The sequence below is a fragment of the Mustela erminea genome, chromosome 6 (assembly GCF_009829155.1).
Source record: "Mustela erminea isolate mMusErm1 chromosome 6, mMusErm1.Pri, whole genome shotgun sequence".
Lineage (NCBI taxonomy): Eukaryota > Metazoa > Chordata > Mammalia > Carnivora > Mustelidae > Mustela > Mustela erminea.
In genome coordinates, this window is record NC_045619.1 from 20,818,582 (window position 1) to 20,839,255 (window position 20,674).

Here is a 20,674-nt window from a genome sequence, read left to right on the forward strand (position 1 = left end):
AAGGACGCCTGGCGGTAGGGCGCTCGCCGTTCGGTAACCCAGGTAAGCAGGTGCAGACCTCAGAACTGACTGGAGCTGTTTCACCCAGGCGCGGAGTAGTGTCCAATTTCCCAAAAGGGAACCAAGATCGCCACCGCGGAAACCCGAGCTCCAGGCCTGAGAGAGGGGCTCTCCTCCCGCAGATGACTCCGGCCCTGGTCTCCCGTCGCCTCCAGGCCTCTTCGGGGGACTCGGGCCTCTCGGATCTGCTCCCCGGACCTCGCCGCTCCCCCAGCCCGGCTTGGCGAGGGCGCCCACCGTCCCGGCCCGCACCCCGCAGGCCCGTCACCAGGCAACAGTCACCAGCTCTAGGGCCTTGGGAAGGCCTACCCTGGGCGCGGGTCCTTCCCTACTCCCTCCTCGCTAGCCTTAAGAGCCCAGGAGGGAGTGTGGCAGGTGAAGGAGATCGCCCGCTGCCCGTGGGCGGTCACTCACCTCTTCCCCTCTTTCCCCGGAGGGGCGGTGCTGGGGCTCGTTTCCCCCGCCCCCCCAAACGCTTCCTGGCGGCTCCTGTTCAGCCTCAGAGTGTGGCCGCGGCCGCCGGCTTACTCCATAGCCTCCTCCACCCGTGCGGCCTCAAAGGCTGAAGCCGGAGGAGGGAAGGGGGAGGGGAGGGGAGGGACTGGGGAAGAAGAGTACGGGAGGGGGAAGAAGACCGAAAGACCGGCCGGCCAGGGCATGACGTCACTTCCGACAGATTGGGAAGGGGCGGAACCCAGGGACTATAAGCCCCGCCCCAACCCGGTACTCAGGGGCGGGGTTACAAGCCGGGGGAGGAGCCGGAGCGCGAGCGAGTGGCGGTTCTTTCGACCCTGCGGTTCCGTAGTCTTGTCAGCTGGAGCGGGGTTCCCGGGCCATGACCGAGCGGGCGGAGTTTCGTGAGCCCTAGAGGTACCTTCTGTCGGAAAAGGAGGACAGAGAGCTCTATAGATCGTAACCAAATGCGTACTGAAGGGAAGGGCCGCTGAGAGGAGCGGGTGGTTTGGACCTGACTCCTGAGGGCCGTCCGTTTCCCCGCCCACCTGTCCTCTCTGGTCCTGGATGAAGAATCACTATGCTTTTTCTCGAGCTACTCTCCCTGGGGTGTCCAGGGAAGCAGTGCTTCACAAACACTAATATGCACACGAATCATCGGAAGACTTTATTAAAATGCAGTTTGGATTCAGGAATAGGTTCTGATACTCTGCATTTCTAGTAAGTGCCCAGATGACGCCAACGCTGCTACAGGTCCCTCGGGCTTTACTCAGAACAACAAGGGTTAAAGTACAAGGTGGCAAGCATGAGAACTATGTCCTTAACCCAACCTGCTTGTTTAATGATGAAGGTTAGAGAGACAGATGGTCGACCCTTGTCTGCACCCATCATAGCTTTTTCCACCCCACTCCGCCCTACCCTCTTACCTAGTCGCCCATCACTTCTTCATCCTTCAATTCCTCGCTTTTCACTCCTCACCCTCTACCCCTTACTCCTGTCTCCACAGTACCCACAGGGTATTGGGCTACTATTTCAAGGATAAACAGATGGACAGTTTCTGTAACAGAAGACATTTGAAGATGATGGGGCTTTTATTTCTGTCATTTTGTCATAAACATCAGACTATTATGGAAAATTGGGCATCCTGTTATGTATGGCTTTCTTTTTGAAGTGATGAAATGATCTGAAATTAAATAATAGTGATGGTTGCACACTTTGTGAATGTACTAAAAAACCATTGAATTCTACATTTTAAAAGGGTGAATTCCAGGGTGACTAGTTGTCAGTGCAGGTAACTCTTGATCATGGGGTCGTGAATTCACGCCCCACCTTGGGCATAAAGCCTACTAAAAAATAATAATACTTTAGGGACACCTGGGTGGCTCAGTTGGTTAAGCAGCTGCCTTCAGCTCAGGTCATGATCCCAGCATCTTGGGATCGAGTCCCACATCAGGCTCCTTACTTGGCAGAGAGCCTGCTTCTCCCTCTGTCTCTGCCTGCCACTCTGTCTGCCTGTGCTCACTCTCGCTCCTCTCTCTCTGACAAATAAATAAATAAAATCTTTTTTAAAATAAATAAATAAATAAATAATAATTTAAAAATAGGGATCTCATGGTGGCTCAATTGGTTAAGCAGTTGCCTTCAGCTCACTCATGACCTTAGGGCCCTGGGATCCAGCCCCATTTGGGCTCCTTGCTCTGCGGGAGCCTGCTTCTCTCTCTCCCCACTGCCCATGCTCTCTCACTCCCTCTCCCTCTCTCTCTCTCTCAAATAAATAAAATCTTTAAAAGAAATAATCTAAAAAACAAAGGTAGATTTGTGATATGTGAATTGTATATATCTCAATGAAAAAATTTTACTGTCTCCAACTAATTGAAAAATGTATGTATGTATATTATTTAAAAGTTCACAAATATATATAAAAAGTGAACACAAAGTTTAATTGCTTGAAGGTTAGTCTTCTAGACCTTTCTATTTATTTATTTTTATTTTTTATTTAATTATTTATTTATTTGACAGAGAGGGAGGCAGAGAGAGAGAAGAAGTCCCCCTGCTGAGCAGAGAGCCCGATGCAGGACTCCATCCCAGGACCCTGAGATCATGACCTGAGCCGAAGGCAGCGGCTTAACCCACTGAGCCACCCAGGCGCCCGAGACCTTTCTATTTATTTACATATATTTGTGTGTAATTCAGGAATTCATTTTCATGTAACTAAGATGATGGTACACACATTTTCTTCTTGCTTTCATTTTTGTTTTGTTTTTCCTACCTAATCCTTCCACACTCTAAATTTCATTCTTCCAAATTAGCTGTTTAATATTCCACAGAAAGCTATGACATAATTTATATAAATATAACCCAGGTTTATTGTTTTCAGGTTTTTATTATTCCTCAAAAAAAATTTTTTTACAGAACAACTGGCAGATAAATTAATTCATTTTGTCCATCTTCTTGGCCTAGATCTCTTTCATGAAGAGCTTGCCATTTGTCAAGAGAGGCAAAATGAAGAAAGAAAAAGCAAAGAGCATCATGAAGCCACAACTCTAATAATCAGGATTCTAATGTGTGTGTGCAATTCTTTAAAGATGCCCTAAAATAATATTCTTCAAGACTAAGTGTAGCTAGCAGTTAATCATGAAACACTTAAGGGTCTATAAATTCACACAATAAAATATTCCATACCAGTGAAGCAAGTTCCTGGGTTTACTCTGTTTTTTATTGGCAGACATGGTGCAGTCTTAGTAAATAGATTATGGTTTACATAAGATGGGAGGAAAAGAAAAGAGGTGCTGGCAGCAGATATGCCCTATAAAAGCATAAGGTTGTCAAAACTGGGAAGCCTACATATTTTTGAGTATTCTAAATTTGTAAGAAACATGTTTAATTTTTTTTCTTTTCAGGATGCTCTAGTCCTTTTCAATCTACTCAGCTATGGGATGGTATTATTCACTCCCATCAGACACAGGTGGAAATGAAAAGGAGACATCATTTATGAACATACAAACACTGTTTTACTGGTTTTGTTCCTGTTGATGTAGTATTAAGTCATCTTATGCAAAATATGTGCCTAAGTAGTGTAATGACACCTCTCTTCTTAAAGGAGTTTGTCTTTGCACATTCTAATGAATCATAAAGTATTTGAACCAGTAGGAATGAAGCTATTGAAAAATGAAAAGGAATTAGAATTTGAAAATTCAAACAGTAGTCTCTACAGATCTCTAGGCAATAAATCATCTTATATTTTTTGCAAAAGAAGAAAAGGATTCTGCGAATGGGTTAACTGATGAAATAAAAGTGAAGGAATCTTTAAGTTTAGTATCAGCCAATATACTGTAATATATTGTGTTTAGACTCGGACAGAACTGACTTTGATGAGCTCAGCTTAAACATCATGCTTTCAGATTTATTCAGAAGCCAATTAAAAAAAATCCATGTGAAAATTAATCCATGTCTGTGTTTGCTCTAAAACCTCTATGGAAGACATTACCACATTTTTTTTTTCAGAATTACAAGGAAATTTTGTATCTTCTTTGATGAGTTATAAGCTTTATAATTTTGAAAAGTGACTTAGCCAAAGTAAAAAGAGCCAAGATTATCTGGAAACTAAGAGTAAAAATTTTCTATTACATTATAGTAATCATGTTAACTTTAGAATTAGTATATTTTATTTATTTACAATCCTAATTTGTCCTCTCTTGGTGACATTCTATTATCTAACAAATTTATTACTGGCGTTTTTTTATTGTAAGCTCCCTGAAATCCATTGTGGAAATAGGGAGTGTCTAAATAAGTTTTAATAAGTTAAAATGTATATTTGAAATTCTGATCCCACATATAATATATAGAATAGAATAGAGAATAGAATAGAATAGAAAAGTCCACATATGCTTTCTTAACAGACCGGGAAATGAAATGATTTCAAATCCTCTAGCACAAGAGATTGGTGAGGAAAGAATAAAGGGACTTATTCATACAATGAGTGGGAATATGGCTTTACCTTCAAATATCATATTTGACAAAACTGTTCTTTCACTTTCAAAAAAAGGTAATTTCAGTTTTCATTATTTTTTCCAGAACTTTGTAAGGAAGAGCTGATTTTTTAATTACCTTATTTTTTAGAACAGTTTTAGGTTCACAAAAAAATTGAGTGGAAAATAGAGTCCCCGTGTATCCCCTGCCCCCATAGGTATCAACATCCTGTACCAAAGTGATATATTTGTTACAGTCTGTGAACCTATTTTGATACATCATTATCATCCAAACCCTATAGTTTACATTAGTGTTCACTCTTTGTGTTATATATTATATATTACAAATGTGTAATGACATGTATCCACCATTATAGAATCACACAGAATGGTTTCATTGCCCTAAAATTCCTCTCTGCTTCACCTATTCATTTTTCCCTTCCTCATAACTGCTGGTAACCAACATTACTGTCTCCAAGAATTGACTTTTCAAATATGATAAAAGTAGTGTGTTTGGTGTATTGATTCTCTACTCCTTTATTAGAGTTTCCTTCTACATAGGAATTAGACAAGACCGGGGAGCCAACATAGATTCAGTAACATTTATTTTTTTACAATGACTGTGATTAACTGAAGTGTTGAATCCATACTACCAGAAAAAAGACATGTAGACTCACTACCAGTCCTCACTATGTATAATCCAAGACCATCTTCTACAAACATATCCTTTTTCCATTGTATAAACCTTTCCCAAACATCTCCCCACCCTTTACCTTTCAGGACAAACTAAGCAACCTGTTGCTACACTTTATTTACTTCATCTACTTGTGGTTTTCTCCTTATGTTGCCACTAAAGGTGGAAAGAAGAGCCCCATACTCAAGGCAGTTAAGAGGAATGCATACGTAATTCATTAATGGTTACATCTTTTATTGCATTTGGTCAAATCATTACAGAAGCAAGACGAGAATGATTTGCACCATGGAAGAGCAAAATATAACAATAATTAAGAGAAGTGTCATAGGGAAAGACGAGGTGCCCAAAACGGGGACAACAAAAGAGAAGTGGGACTAAAAGAGAACTCTGAGGAAGACTAATGGACACTCAGAGGAAGAGGAGCCAAGCAAAAGTGCTTCTTATCTACTACGCATGAAAAACAAGTTGTCCCATCATTTCCCCTTTAAGATGTAGGGTATCTTTAGAAATTCCTAACTAAAGATGGCTATAATTTATCAGTAAATATGTCAATTGAAAAATAGTTTCCGGGGCGCCTCGGTGGCTCAGTGGGTTAAAGTCTCTGCCTTCAGCTCGGGTCATGATCCCAGAGTCCTGGGATCGAGCCCCATATCGGGCTCTTTGCTCGGCGGGGAGCCTGCTTCCCTTCCTCTCTCTCTGCCTGCCTCTCTGCCTACTTATGATCTCTGTCTGTCAAATAAATAAAATCTTTAAAAAAAAAAATAGTTTCCAATTATCGGGTCTTTCCCTTGCTAAGCAATCTGTTATGCATTTTGTATGTATGATTAACAATAGGCCTCTAAAGTAAGGATTAAAGCTTCCATTTTATACTTGAGGAAACTGAGACTCAGAAGGATAAATAAATACATAAAACATAGTAGGAAAGGAAAGCTGGCATTCTGATGTACTTTTAAAATGTTGTTATTGAATGTGAAACATTCAAATAGTCCTACATGTTTTATTAACAAAAATTAGTAGTTCCCTACCCTTCTCCTCTCACTCATTTCCTCCTCCCCAGAGACATCCATCTACGACTTGTATCTCTTATATCTAAATAGCATGCTTATAATGCCATCTCATGATCTTTTGTTTTAGATATCTATTAATTTCCTACAGAGGAGAATGGGGTTCTAGATCTCTCCCCTCCCTGATATCTTATTTCCCAAACGTCTTATTTTTTTTATTAAGGTTTTATTTATTTTAAAATAAATAGAAAAAGAGAACAAGTGGTGGGAAGGTCAGGTGGAAAGGGAGAGAATCTCAAGCAGATTTGGCACTAAGTGCAGAGCCCACTCAATCCCACGACTCTGAGGTCACAACCTGAGCCAAAACCAAGAGTCAGACGCTCAACCAACTGAGCCACCCAGTGCCCCCCACAAAATACTTTAAATGGTACATAAGTTTTTTATACTCTTTTATGGGTAATAGAATTAACAGAAAATGTTAGATGAAATTAAGAAGAATATATACTGATTAAATACTACTGCATTTAGCCAGAAATTTTAAACATTAAGTCACAAAAGAATAAACTATTAAGCTTTGTAAAAAGAAAAAAGAGAGTTTTTTTTTTTAATTTTTTTTTTTATTTATTTCCAGCATAACAGTATTCATTATTTTTGCACCACACCCCGTGCTCCATGCAATCCGTGCCCTCTATAATACCCACCACCTGGTACCCCAACCTGTACCCCTGGGGATAGAGTATTATGCCTCCATCAGAGAGTTTTTATGTTAAAACAAAAATCATCCAAGTCTGGGAACCCCTGCTTTAGTTTAGACTGATAATTTTATAGATAAGGGAACAGTCTTAGAGAAACTAGATAATTTGCCAAGCTTCCACATTTAATGAATGGCCTCAGATTCAGACATAGATTTCCATACTTTTATCAGTGTTTTATCATTATTGTTGCAGCAAAGTGTTGTTAACTTATGACATGAGAACGATTGAAATGTATTTGGTGTATGATTGCTCTTTGCTCCAAGTGAATGTGTCAGCCTTCGGAACAGAGAAACACAAAAATTATTTTAGTTGTTCTTTCTAACAAAAGCATAGTTTTCAATGGAGTTTTTCATAGGTTACTAAGAAATCTCTTTTATCTTCAAAAGCCTTTTAAATCTAGCAGTTTCAGGGGTTTTCCGGTTTTTGTCTCTGTAAAAAGGTTTGCAAAAGAGAACTAACTTGAAAATTCACTGATTGCTCACGTATTTAATGCAAAAAAAATTCACTTGCTTAGAAGAAAAATGTCCAAACCAAAATTTTCTGGAGAAAGTACATTTGGAAGTTTCTCCCATTGCTAACAAATCAGGCATGAATGGGTTTTTTCTGTTGTTATCCACTGAAATCTGATTTTTTTCGTGATCTTCTAGCATAAAACAACCCCAGCAGACATATTAACAGACATAAAATTAGGAATAAAACAATACAGGCACTAGCTGATTTTATAAAATTAAATAATTAGCTGGCCAACAAGACAATTTAAGCCACTTTCTCTTTGACAAAACACGGCTGGTTAGAGGTTCAGGCTGGCTCAGCTGGTAGAGCACGTGACCCTATTTGTTTTTTAAATGTTCCAAGTTTTTATTTAAATTCTAATTAGTTAACATGTAGTATATTAGTTTCAGAGAAGAATTTGGTGTTTCAACACTTACATATAACACCCAGTGCTCACAACAAGTGCCCTCAACATCCATCACACATTTAGCCCATACCCCACCCACCTTCCCTCCAGGAATCCTCAGTTTGTTCTCTGTAGTTAAGAATCTCTCTTATGATTTACCTCTCTCTCTTTTTTCTTTCCCTCATGTTCATCTGTTTTGTTTCTTAAATTTCACATATGAGTGAAACCATATGGTATATGTCTTTCTCTGACTCATCTCACTTAGCATAGTACTTTTAGCTCCATCCACACTGTTGCAAATGGCAAGATTTCATTCTTTTGATGGCTGAGTACTATTCCATTATGTATGTATACCACCTCTTCTTTTTTTTTTTTTTTAAAGGTTTTATTTATTTATTTGACAGACAGAGATCACAAGTAGGCAGAGAGGCAGGCAGAGAGAGAGAGAGAGAGAAGCAGGCTTCCTGCGGAGCAGAGAGCCTGATGCGGGGCTCAATCCCAGGACCCTGAGACCATGACCCGAGCCGAAGGCAGCATTCCAAACCACTGAGCCACCCAGGCGCCCCAATACCACCTCTTCTTTATCCATTCATTGGTCCATGTACATTTGGGCTTTTTCCATAATCTGACTATTGTTGATGAGAATATGTGATTCTTGGGGCCTCTGGGTGGCTCAGTTGGTTAAGCATCTGCCTTCAGCTCAGGTCATGATCCTGGGGTCTTTGGATAGAGCCCCCTCCCCCAATTGTGTACCCTGCTCAGTGGGAAGTCTGCTTCTCTCTCCCTTTGACCTTCCCCCCCGCCCCAACTCGGCTCCTGTTCTCACTCCCCCCGCCTCAAATGAATAAATAAAAAACCTAAATAAATAAATAAATCTTTTGATCTTGGGTTTGTAAGTTCAAGCTCCATGTTGAGTATAGACCATACAAAAAAAAAAAAAAAAAGCTGGTTAAAGGTGTGCAATTGGCAGCACACCTATATAAATTTCATCCAAGAAATAGAAATATTAGTTCCTCTATTTTTGAGAAAAGCCATTTCTTAATTTCCAAATAACTAAAAAACTACTTCAGTTGAGTTGAGAACTCTGCTAGCAGTGGTAAAGCAGCGTGATCACTGCAGGCTTCATTGCAAATTTGCATTTGTTTAGCACGAAGAGTTAAGGTGCACCTTTGCTGAGACTTGTTTGCTTTTTACAGTTATTTGGTTTTTTTACTAATAATATCACGACTAATATTTCAAAAATATATGTGTGTATTGTTTTAGAAATGCTAGGGTGCAGAATACAACCTCTCCCTCATTTCTGTGGGGTAGGTCTCAGAAACGTCGATACCAGCTAGAGCAACTCCATTGTTAATATGTTTTACTTGACTTACTTGAATATGTTTGGACAAAGTTTTCCTCAGTACAAACAAAGTTTGCATCCTACTGAACATACTGTACTCCTGCTACCAAAACATTTGCACACTTAATGAAATTGCCTGTTTACTTACTTGTCTTTATTCCCACTAGAGTGTGAAGTACTTAGGGACAGTCCTTTCCTTGTTCATCATTGTATCCCCATTGAAGGGCACAGCACCTAGCTGTTGGTAGGTGTAGACATTTAATGAATAAATGACGCCAAGTACAGTTCCTCACTGAATATTTTCTTTTTATATATACATCTTATATATATATATATATGCACATATGTATATGTGTATATAATCTATCCTAAACACTGGATAGATTATAATACTGGAGCACTTGGGTGGCTCAGTTGGTTAAACGTCTGCCTTCAGCTCAAGTCATGATCTCAGGGTCCTGGCATTGAGTCCCACATCAGACTCCCTGTTTACTGGGGAATCTGCTTCTCCCTCTCCCTCTCCCTCTTCTCCTGCTCATGTTCTCTTCCTCTCTCGAGTGCGTGCACTCTCAAATAAATGAAATATTTTTTTTAAAAGGATTAAAATTGCAATACTAACATATCTTGCACTGCTTCTCTTCTTCTCTGCTCAGTTTCTTTCCATAAAATTTAATCACTAACAAACACACTACGTATTTCACTTCTTGTTTGTTTGTTTCTCTGTTTATTGCCTCCCATCCTCCTCCCCTAGAATATAAGCTCTGGTAAGGCAAGGATTTTTGCCTGTTTGGGTTACCATTGTATATTTGGCACCAAGAAGAGTGCCAAGAACAAACTAGATCCGAATAAATATTTGTTGAATAAGTTAATGTTCTGCCTTGATGCTGCTGCAGAATACTCTTTTTTCCAGTTTTGGACTTATTTATAATATATCTACTTGTATTTCTCAGTGATTTTATAAAATTTGCCTTTGCCCATTTCATATGTGGCTATGTCAGCCTCCTTATTTAGGGCATGGCTGCTGAAAGTCCACTAGTTTTTATGTATTTTCTCTAACATCTGTTCAGTGCCATGCAAAAAGATTAGTACTAACAAATGTGGACTAATTGATTAGAGGCTATTTATGATACCAAGTCTTCACTAAAAGACTGCTAATTTGATTTCTTTTTGGTCATTAACTCAAAGGTAGCAAAGTGAGATGCCTTTAGGAGACAGACAGATCAGAGATCAAGGGAGTACTTAATTATCGATCATGTAAAGATACATACACCATTGTTTTGCTTGAATTATATGGCCCTCTCAGGCTATTTTTTCCTTTTCCCACTTAACACAGAGATCGAAATATCTGCAGGGAAAACTACAGCAAAACCAATAGTATCAAGAAAATGGTAACTGAGACCCTGCCATACTGTTTGGGGTACTACAGAGTGGTAGGGTTTATGGTTAATTGGAAATGACATGCCAACCCAAAGAGAGTATCCAATAATTCATACCAACTGTCTGTGGTTAGGCATTTGAATTCAAGCCCAGTGTTTTATGAGATCTTGTGATTTTTTTACAGGGAAACTTGAAACCCAGAATTTTACAAGAAATCTGTCATTTTTATACAAGTTAATTTTATTCAAAATATTTTGTACCAGGGGCGTCTGGGTGGCTCAGTGGGTTGAGCCGCTGCCTTCGGCTCAGGTCATGATCTCAGGGTCCTGGGATCGAGTCCCGCATCGGGCTCTCTGCTCAGCAGGGAGCCTGCTTCCTCCTCTCTCTCTGCCTGCCTCTCTGCCTACTTGTGATCTCTCTCTGTCAAATAAATAAATAAAATCTTTAAAAAAAAAAAATACTTTGTACCCAAACAACCCATAGCTATGGTCCAAATTTAATGCATAAGCTACCAGGTTGGGAGCTCTGCAAGAGATTTACAATAGCTACTACTTTTATAATTTTGTTTGACTTAAAGGAAAAACAATACATTAATTATGATCTCATGATTAGGATAATGAAAAATTTCATTAACTCTTAAAAGAAATGACCAAAAACCCAAGTTAAGACTAACCTAATACTGTATTTTAATTTAAAAGTAAGAAATACAGTTATCTGTGCCACTTGAATAAAATTATAATTAGTAATCTTATATTCTCTCAGATCTGTACAATAACTCTTAAGCTTGAGTAGCAGTTTTTTATATTTGGAATTGACCTATTGTTGGCTTTCAAAGCTAGGTCAGGAGCATCTGGGTAGCTCAGTCAGTTAAGCAGCCAACTCTTGATCTCAGGGTTATAAGTTCAAGCCCCATGTTTGGTTCCATGCTGGGCATGCAGCCTACTTAAGAAAAATATAAATGAGGTGCGCCTGGATGTCTCAGTCATTAAGCATCTACCTTCGTCTCAGGCCATGATCCCAGAGTCTTGGGATCAAGCCCCACCCTGCTTGGCAGGAGGCCTGCTTCTCCCTCTCCCACTCCCCCGATTGTATTCCCTCTCTCACTGTGTCTTTCAAAATTAGTCTCTTTAGATTTGGTTAAATATAAGCTAGACTTAATTATATTTTATCAGTTTTTAGGTAGTTAATGGAAATGTTAACTATCTATTTGTTTTTGTTTTTAACTCTGGGGTTGTTTTTAACACTGGTTTATTAATGCATCATTTAAATGTCTGGATACTTTCCTGACCAGTTATAGTTACAGTTAATCAGCAGTTAGTACCAAAAGGAAAGACAAGACTGAGTATGCAGAAGATACTCTTTGATGTCATAATAAAATACTATAATCAAGAGAGAGAGATTGCCTATTAACTGATGAGTATTCTGATATTCAGTCAGGAATTATTGAACTTTTAGGTAAAAGAAGATATTTAAACCTTAGTTTTTTTGTATAATAATTTTTTTTTTAGATTTTTAAAAATTTATTTGACAAAGAGAGATCACAAGTAGGCAGAGAGGCAGGCAGAGACGGAGGGGGAAGCAGGCTCTCTCCTGAGCAGAGAGCCCGACATGGGGCTCAATCCCAGGACCCTGAGACCATGACCCGAACTGAAGGCAGTGGCTTAACACACTGAGCCACCCAGGCGCCCCTGTATAATAATATCTTTAAAGATTTTTTTATTTATTTTATAAAAAGAGAGAGCAGGGGTGCGGAAAGGAACAGAGGGAGAGGGACGACATGCTCAGTCTCATGACCCTGAAATCAAGAGTCAGACCCTTAACTGACTGCACCACCCAGTTACCCCTAAAATATTTTTAAAGATACAAGTTTCATGGGGAACCTGGTTGGCTCAGTCGGTAATGCATATGAATCTTGATCTCAAGATCGTAAGTTCAAGCCCTACATTGGATGTAGAGCTTACTTAAAAAATAGCAGAACATTTAATAAACTGAGTATTACATTTTAATATTTTTCTTCAGTGGTGCCAAAGTACTTGATGGAAGTCTTTTTTCACATCACTAATGTTACCTGCCATGTAAATTGTACTATCAAATGTAACTAATGTACTATAGGACATTAGATCTAAGGTAACTATATCACAGGGGCATTGTAAGAAACATACTTTAATATAGTATAGCATTAGAGAGCTGAGGTATCTGGAAATATTAATTTCTGATGTATTACATCAGATCTTTTGGCGATCTTTTACAAAAATAAAAACTGAGTGACATGCATTATGTCACTTTTTTAGCTATGTAGGTAGCCATATAATTTCTTGTTAAAAATAAAATGCTATTTGATAATGATGGATGTAATTATGCTTTCCATATAGAATTATAAAGATTTATTCATTTTTTATTAGAGAGCGAGGGAGTGTGTGGGGGGACGGGGAGGGGGAGGGGGGAGAGTGGCTGGGGAGAGGAAAAGAGAGAGGAAGAGGGAAAGACTCTCAAGCAGACTTCTCGTCTGGCTGGAGTTGGGCAGGGGGCTTGATCCCATGACCCATGAGATCATGACCTGAGCCAAAACCAAGAGTTGGTCCCTCAACGGACTAAGCCACCCAGGCACCCTATAAAATTATAAAAATAGTTTCCTGTGTGTTTGAAATATTTCACCATAAAACCTTCTTCCTGTAAAAAAGAATCCACAAACCAAATACAGCATCATAGCCTTATAACTGACTACCAAGTATTACAATCTTCATTTTTTTGTAACCCATGTTACAGAAAATGGGAAAAGAATAGAAGCACTTGAAACAGCATAACTGTATCTAAGATTGTTACTTTGCAATGTTAGAGAAGAATCATGAGGGCTACTTACCTTTATAACTCTTGTATCAGAACCTAATACCCACAAGTTACAAAAACAGGGAAATTTTTTCAATAACTGTTTTAACAATTTCCTGGTCTTTTGTAAAAAAAAAAAAAAAGCATTTAAGCTAAGGTTAATCTTTCTGTTTACAGTATGATAACAAAACAGTGATCCTGAAAACTCTTGTCAAATCAAAGCAGTTTTGCAAATGAGATCATTATTGAAAGTATGTGACAGGGGTTGCCTGGGTGGCTCAGTCATTAAGCGTCTGTCTTCAGCTCAGGTCATGATCCCAGGGTCCTGGAATCGAGCCCCACATGAGGCTCCCTGCTCAGTGGGAAGCCTGTTTCTCCCTCTCCCACTCCCCCTGCTTGTATTCCCTCTCTTGATGTCTCTCTCTCTCTGTCAAATAAATAAAATCTTTCAAAAAAAAAAAAAGTATGGACAGAACAAGAAGTCTGGTTTTTACTGGAGTATCACTCTGAGCTATTCAAGGTATCTCTGGCATTTTGCCCGGGCACATTTATTACTAAACTATTTGTGTCCAGCAAAAAGGTAAATCGTTCACTTAATAAATAATTTACTGAGTACGTGTAATGTGCAAAGTTTGAAGGGATGCTGTTTCCCCATATCCACTAAAAAGAAGAAGCAGACTTAAAACAATGTCAATATTTACAAGCATATTGATACATTTCTTCAACCCATTTCTGGTGCATTACTAAGTGCCAGGCACTGTTACAGCGGTTAGAATACATCAGCATACAAAACACAATGATGCAGGCCCTTGAGGAGTTTATATCGAAGCAAGGGACAGCAGACAATAAAAAAATACACATCATATAAATCATATACATAAATCATCAAGTTGTATAGTTTGATGGAAGGCAATGCATGGAATACTTGCAATATAAAGGGAAAAGAGGTGGTTAAGGGGATTTAGGGTACTAGAGTGAGGGAGAGCGGGAGCTTACAGTATTAAGGCGGCCAAGATTAGCCTCATTAAGAAAGTAAGAGTTGAGGGGCGCCTGGGTGGCTCAGTGGGTTAAAGCCTCTGCCTTCAGCTCAGGTCATGATCCAAGGGTCCTGGAATCGAGCCCCCGCATTGGGCTGTCTGCTCAGCAGGGAGCCTGCTTCCTCCTCTCTCTCTGCCTACTTCTCTGTGATCTCCATCTGTCAAATAAATAAATAAAATCTTAAAAAAAAAAAAAAGAAAGAAAGAAAGAAAGTAAGTTGAGCAAAGCCAGGAAGGGGGAGAGAGAGTCAGCGAAATGGCTGTGAGGTCTGTGTAGGATAGAGGTCTTGGGCAGAGAGAATGCTTCCTAGTGCAGAGGACCTAGGGGCGATGCATGCATGGAGGCTGAGGAACAGTAAGAAGTGGTGAGCAGAGGGGAAAGTAGTAGGAGATAAAGTCAGAGAAGTTGGGAGCCATTGTAAGCCATTGGAGAAACTTTGTTTCTGCTTGGAATAAAATGGGGAATCACTGGAGGGTTTGAGAACAGTACCAGTAGCCTGATTTGACTGACATTTATAAAGATAATCCCATCTTTTTTTTTTTTAAGATTTTATTTATTTGTTTGACAGACAGAGATCACAAGTACGCAGAGAGGCAGGCAGAGAGAGAGGAAGAAGCAGGCTCCCCGCTGTGCAGAGAGCCCAATGCAGGGCTCGATCCCGAGGCTTTAACCCACTGAGCCACCCAGCCACATCCTGATAATCCTGTCTTTTGTGTTGAGAATGGGTTGTACAGGGGCAAGGGTGGAAGTGGGAACATCTTTTTTGAAGGCTCTTATACTAATCTGGACAAGAGATATGGTGACTTGAAGACAAAAAGTAGCAATAGAGTTAGTAAGATGGGGTCAGATTCTTGATATATTTTGAAATATCTTAGAAAAAGATTGTCTTTTAACCTCACTCTATATTTTAGTACCAGGCAGTGGCATTTTTAGCATTATTTCTCTTAAAGCCTCTACAAAGAATTGTTCCTTCTTCAATTTCTTGTTTTAAAAAAATTCTGATGTCATAAGAAACACATTTGCTCAAATTTTGTAGCGGTTCTGTCAGCCTTAACTGAAGCTTCTTTTTCATTATTTCAGAGAAAAAGATGGTTTTAAGTATATATAATGGAAGCAGTCCCCCATTTATGAATTTTGTTGTTTTGTTCTAAGTAAATGCTACGCCCAGTGTGGGGCTCGAACTCACGACCCTGAAATCAAGAATCACATGCTTTGCTGACGAGCCAGCTGGGTGCCCCACCGCCATTTGTGAATGTAGAATGAAATATATTCTTCTTAAGTCAGTTATTCTGTACCTAGTTTTTCATCAAAATAATAATAATAATAATAATAAAGGGAGCTTGGGGCCAAGTTTACATAAATCTTTACTTCTTTAGTCACTAAACCAAAATTCATGTGTATGATTTACTTGTAAAAGAGTCCCCAGATTCCAAGTAGGAATTACGATGAACATCTCCCCTGCCCTCCCCTTCCTTACCACTTAACTTCTGCACATTCTTCTTTCTCACCCTGCCTCCTCCTCTAGGTAAATAAATTATCTTTTCTACCTATGGCTGAAAAGTTACCCTGTCCTGTTAGAACTAGCGGTGTCATAGAGAAACTCACTCGTTCAAATTTTGTAACAAGCCACAAAAGAACTTGACAAGGGGGTGGGATTCAATAAATGAGGGATGAGGGGACGCTTCTGGAAACCTGGGATAGAGTATTTCAGGGAGGCTGAGATTTGGCTATTTATGATAGGGTTTAAGCATTTCCCTGTTACAGGGTTTACCTACGCTGTCTACAAGCCTGTCTGGAACATTTTCCTCCCAAACCTTATGGCTTATTCCTTCACATCTGTGAAGGCCTCTGTTTAAAATGTTATCATCTCAGAAACACAGAAAGCTTCCCTAAGATAGCTACCCATCTTCTTCCTTCTAACCTCTTACTCTGCTTTATGCTTTCTTAATGGCACTTAATTAAATGCCCGAAATTATATTATGTGTTTGCTGATTTTTTAAAAATTGTTCTTCTCTCCCAAGAGAACATAAATTTCATGAGTTCAGAAACTTTTCTTTTCTTTTTTTACTTCAGAATTTTGGTTTGTTTATTCATCACCTAGAACAGTGTCTGGAACATAGCAATCACTCACTAAATTTTCACTGAACGACAGAACGAATTAATGGGGACAGCTCCATGACTGAAAATTGGCAGTACATTTGAAGCTAATGGAAATGTATCTCAGGGTCCAGGATAAAAGAGCTGTGTGGGGTGCCTTCCATAATAATATTAGCTGATGGATTATTTACCCCAGATACATATAGTAATCTGGGATTACTTTTGTGTAACCCAAACTGGAAAGGAATATTTATCATTTTTAAAAGAATAAAATTGTAATATATTGAAAAGCAACCATTTATATATGGACCATGTAATTACAATGTAAGATTATTTAGACCAGTGTTTTATGGAAATACAAATTTTCATTATTATAGGAGAGCATTACACTAAGGATTGGTTAGCCTAGTTTCAGTTAAAGTACATATATGAGAGTAGAAAATAGAATATGAAGAATTCTAAAAAAGTTTCAAGTATTTATACCCTCTATAATTCAGAGACCTTCTGCTACCCGCCCCCTCTCTCCATCTGCAACCCTCTTCCTCTACTCATTGGTCAAAAATTTTGAGAGGTTTTTCTTATGTTGGATTCCTGGCTAGAAAAAAAATTCATATTAAATATTTGACAATACCTGTTTTTATGTTGGATAAAACACAAGAACTGTTTTATGTTGGATCTGGTTGTAAGAAACTTAAGAAGTTTCTATGTGAAGATCCAGATGCCATACCAGATATTGATTCAGATTTGTTCCTTCGTCATCATTAAGAGACTATTATAGCCAAGTAAGTTGGAAAGGAACCAAGGGAGAGTGTGTAATAAATATATAATAAAAGATAGTTATATGAAGGTAACTTTTTTTTTATCTCCAGTGCAAGTTCTTCTGTAGTTCTTTTTTTTTTTTTTAAGATTTTATTTATTTATTTGGCAGACAGAGATCACGAGTAGGCAGAGAGGCAGGTAGAGAGGGGTGGGGGGAAGCAGGCTCCCTGCAGAGCAGAGAGCCCGATGTGGGGCTCGATCCTAGGACCGAGGGATCATGACCCAAGCTGAAAGCAGAGGCTTAGCCCACTGAGCTGCCCAGGGACTTTAACCCACTGAGCCACCCAGGTACCCCCTGTAGTTCTTTTTGAAAGCTCTTTGTCTGATTACCTTTAATCTAAAAAGGTGAAAATTTTCTCTCTCAGTGCTGCTTCCAAGTCTCACCTCCCCTTCTATTATCTATCTGCCTGTTTCCTTGCTCCTATGCTCGCTCTCTCATCTCTTTTTCTGACTGTCTCAGATTCTTTCTCATATGTGTCATTCTCTCTCACTCCTTTCCTTCTCTTTTCTAAGAAATGACCTAGTTTTATGGAGGAACCTGACCTTCCCAGTTGAATAAATGCCATGAATTGTTTCACTCGATGTCTTGTGGCAATTGATCTCATTCTTTAGTTTAGATTTTCTTTAAACTATCAAATATTTTCAGTATTAATTTCCTAAGATTGTCATGTGAGAGGCAAAATAGCATAATAGATCTAACTGTGGGTCCTGGGGCCAAATTACCCAGGCAGGTGGCTTAATCTCCTTGTGCTTCATCCTCCTCATTTACGAAATGGGAATAAGAATGGCATCTACCCCACTGGGTAATAATTAAATATGTAACATTTATACTCAATACTAATATCATAAATTTAAAAATATTATAAATATTTAAATTGTATAATTATTTAGATATTAAATACTATTACTACATTTACTATTACTTGATACTAATATTGAGCACTACCATGCGTCAGACACTGTGCTGAAAACTAACATAGGTTTATGAAATTATTTCTTCTATACAATATTTTTTGTAGGCATTACTACTATCCTATTTTATAGGTGAGGTAATTGAAGCTTTAGAGAGAAGTTAATTAACTTGGCCAACTAGAAAAGTAGGTAACGTTGTTTTCCTTAAAAAAAGTTTCTAAGGCATTACTAATTTTTAGAAAAAGCATTCATACAGTGGGACATCAATTTATTTTCCTGACTTACTTGGAACTTCTCAGCTAATAGATTTTTTTCTCATTCCTTTCTTTAAACACAGGGCATACGGCAAAGGGTATGTTGCCACATGTATCCTGTCTGTTGGATGCAGTTAAACAGCAACGCTAATAAAGTATTCTGAACTTAGCATTTGGAATCTTTTTGAATTAATTCAATCATATCTTACTAAACTTCATTCGGATGCCATTACTACAGTAGCTTTTTACATTCAATTTCTCATTACTTTTGGCTTTTGAGAGAAGTGGAGGAGTTGTAGGCATTTAATATTTATTTCTGTTCAACAACATGCTTTAAAGAAAGATAATGAATTTGAGTCCTTGCACAGGGCTATGTGCTGCAAGCATTTGGAAAGTGAAAAATGATCTCATAATATTTCCCCCTAAATAGCTTAGTTCTTTTGTCTCTTTGTGAAGTTTATCCCTTATTGAATAAGATTCAGATTGTATCATTATATAATTTAATTGAAAATTTTTTAAGATTTTATTTATTTATTTGTCAGAGAGAGAGAGAGAGAGTACAAGTAGGGGGAATGACAGAAGCAGACTTCCTGCCAAGCAGGGAGCTCAACATGGGGCTTGATCCCAGGACCCTGGGATCATTACCCAAGCCAAAGGCAGACGCTTAGCAACTGAGCCACCCAGGTACCCCTAGGGAGATGATTGAATCCAGTTCGGCCTTTTGACTTAAGATATGTGTGAGACATCCTGGTCGAGCTTTTCAGTAGGGAGGCCGGATTCACAGCATTGAAGCTCAGCAGGGAGATAGGAGCTAAAACTAAATATCTGGAAGCACATGGAAATTGAGGTCATTTGGAGTACCTTGAGTAAAATAGGAGGTCCAAGAATAAAACATTAAGGAACACCAATAGTCAAGGGGCGAGTAAAAAGGAAACTTCGAATGAGACAAAGAAATAATGTGAGGAGGGAACTGAGTAAAGTCAGACCCATAAAGCCAAGGAGATGTAGCATTTTAAAGAGGAGGACTCTGTGTGGCAGATCAGGACTGCAACGACTTTCTGGAGCCGATTCGTGAGAGCGGATTCGGCAGTGTGACAAAAACCAGGTTGCAGTGGGATGAAAGGGAATGAATGGGGAATGAATGGATAAAGAAATTAGGAGTGGGTGTACGATAAGGGGAAGAGAGAAAAGTGGGCGATAGTTGGGGTGATGCTGAGTCAAGCCAGAGGCTCGAGCATACTGATCCACTGAGAGGAGAGCAGAGGACATGCTCAAGGACATGTCCGTGCTCAAGGGCACAGACCAAGGGTTTGCCTGGCATAGAAGGAGGGATATTGGAATAAAGACGACAGTGTGTGTGGATGTAAATAAATGGGGAGGGTCAAGGTAGAACGTTGAGAGAGATTGCAAGAGATGCACTCGTTTTCCTTGACGAACTAGGAAGAAGAGATACTGTCTGGGGAGTTGGACCAATGAATGGATCCTGGGAGAAGAGAAATAGACTGTCAGGTGAATGGGAAAAGCAGCTGAGAAAGGACAAGTAAATGTTGATGAGGAATTTTGAGCACCTGGACGCTGCAGATTGTAAATGTGAATGGTGCCAGTTTGTACAGTACGATTTTGTCAGCAGCACTTACTTACTCGAATGCCAGAGTGGAAAAGGTGGATTCAAGCACTGACGACGAGCTGAGATGCTGCTGGTCAGCTGTTGCAGGATAGAAGCATATGCGTTCGTTCATGAGAAAGTGGTTCAGATGTTCAGTTTTGTATCTAACTCAAGAGAGGAAAAAAAGAGGTGATGGACAAAGAAAGGTGGCCTGTGAGGATTTGACGTTCTGAGATTGAGAAGAGTGGTGACAGCTCCTAAGCCAGTATGTCATAGCAGAAAAGACTCCAGGTCCTGGGAGGGCATAGTCCTTGTTTCAGATCCTAGCTCAGCCACGTGGTCCAAGCTTTTGTTCATCAGTAAGGTAGGGCTGATACTAATAATACCTACACACCTAGACCTGAGGTTACTGAAGACTTAATGAGGGAAAAGTACAATAAGTTTGGCACATGGTATGCACTCATGTGAAGCTACTACTCTATTGTTATATGAAGGATGTAGATTCTAGATAGAGGTTGGGTCCAGGTGTTTAAATTTTCAAAGACAGTTTAATTCCAGGGTATCACCACAG

At 39.3% G+C, this 20,674-nt stretch overlaps 2 protein-coding genes across 5 annotated transcripts in view; one reads left to right on the plus strand and one right to left on the minus strand.

Annotated features, from left to right (window-relative positions):
- The window catches only part of SCYL2 (SCY1 like pseudokinase 2), a 59,550-nt gene extending 58,828 nt beyond the window's left edge, over positions 1-722 (minus strand). For 3 of the 4 annotated variants that reach the window (XM_032346644.1, XM_032346643.1, XM_032346641.1), the window contains exon 1: positions 475-722. The gene's annotated coding sequence lies outside the window, so the exon portion shown is untranslated. The other variant, XM_032346642.1, reaches the window with a different exon arrangement.
- On the plus strand, positions 183-20,216 carry DEPDC4 (DEP domain containing 4). Its single transcript, XM_032347727.1, is given in 13 exon segments — positions 183-569; positions 792-960; positions 3,559-3,572; positions 3,630-3,788; positions 4,018-4,034; positions 4,413-4,558; positions 11,843-11,940; positions 11,943-12,006; positions 13,318-13,456; positions 13,551-13,596; positions 13,599-13,632; positions 13,842-13,957; positions 20,079-20,216. Coding segments are annotated over 13 exon segments (1,527 nt in total).
- The last annotated feature ends 458 nt before the right edge of the window (positions 20,217-20,674 follow it).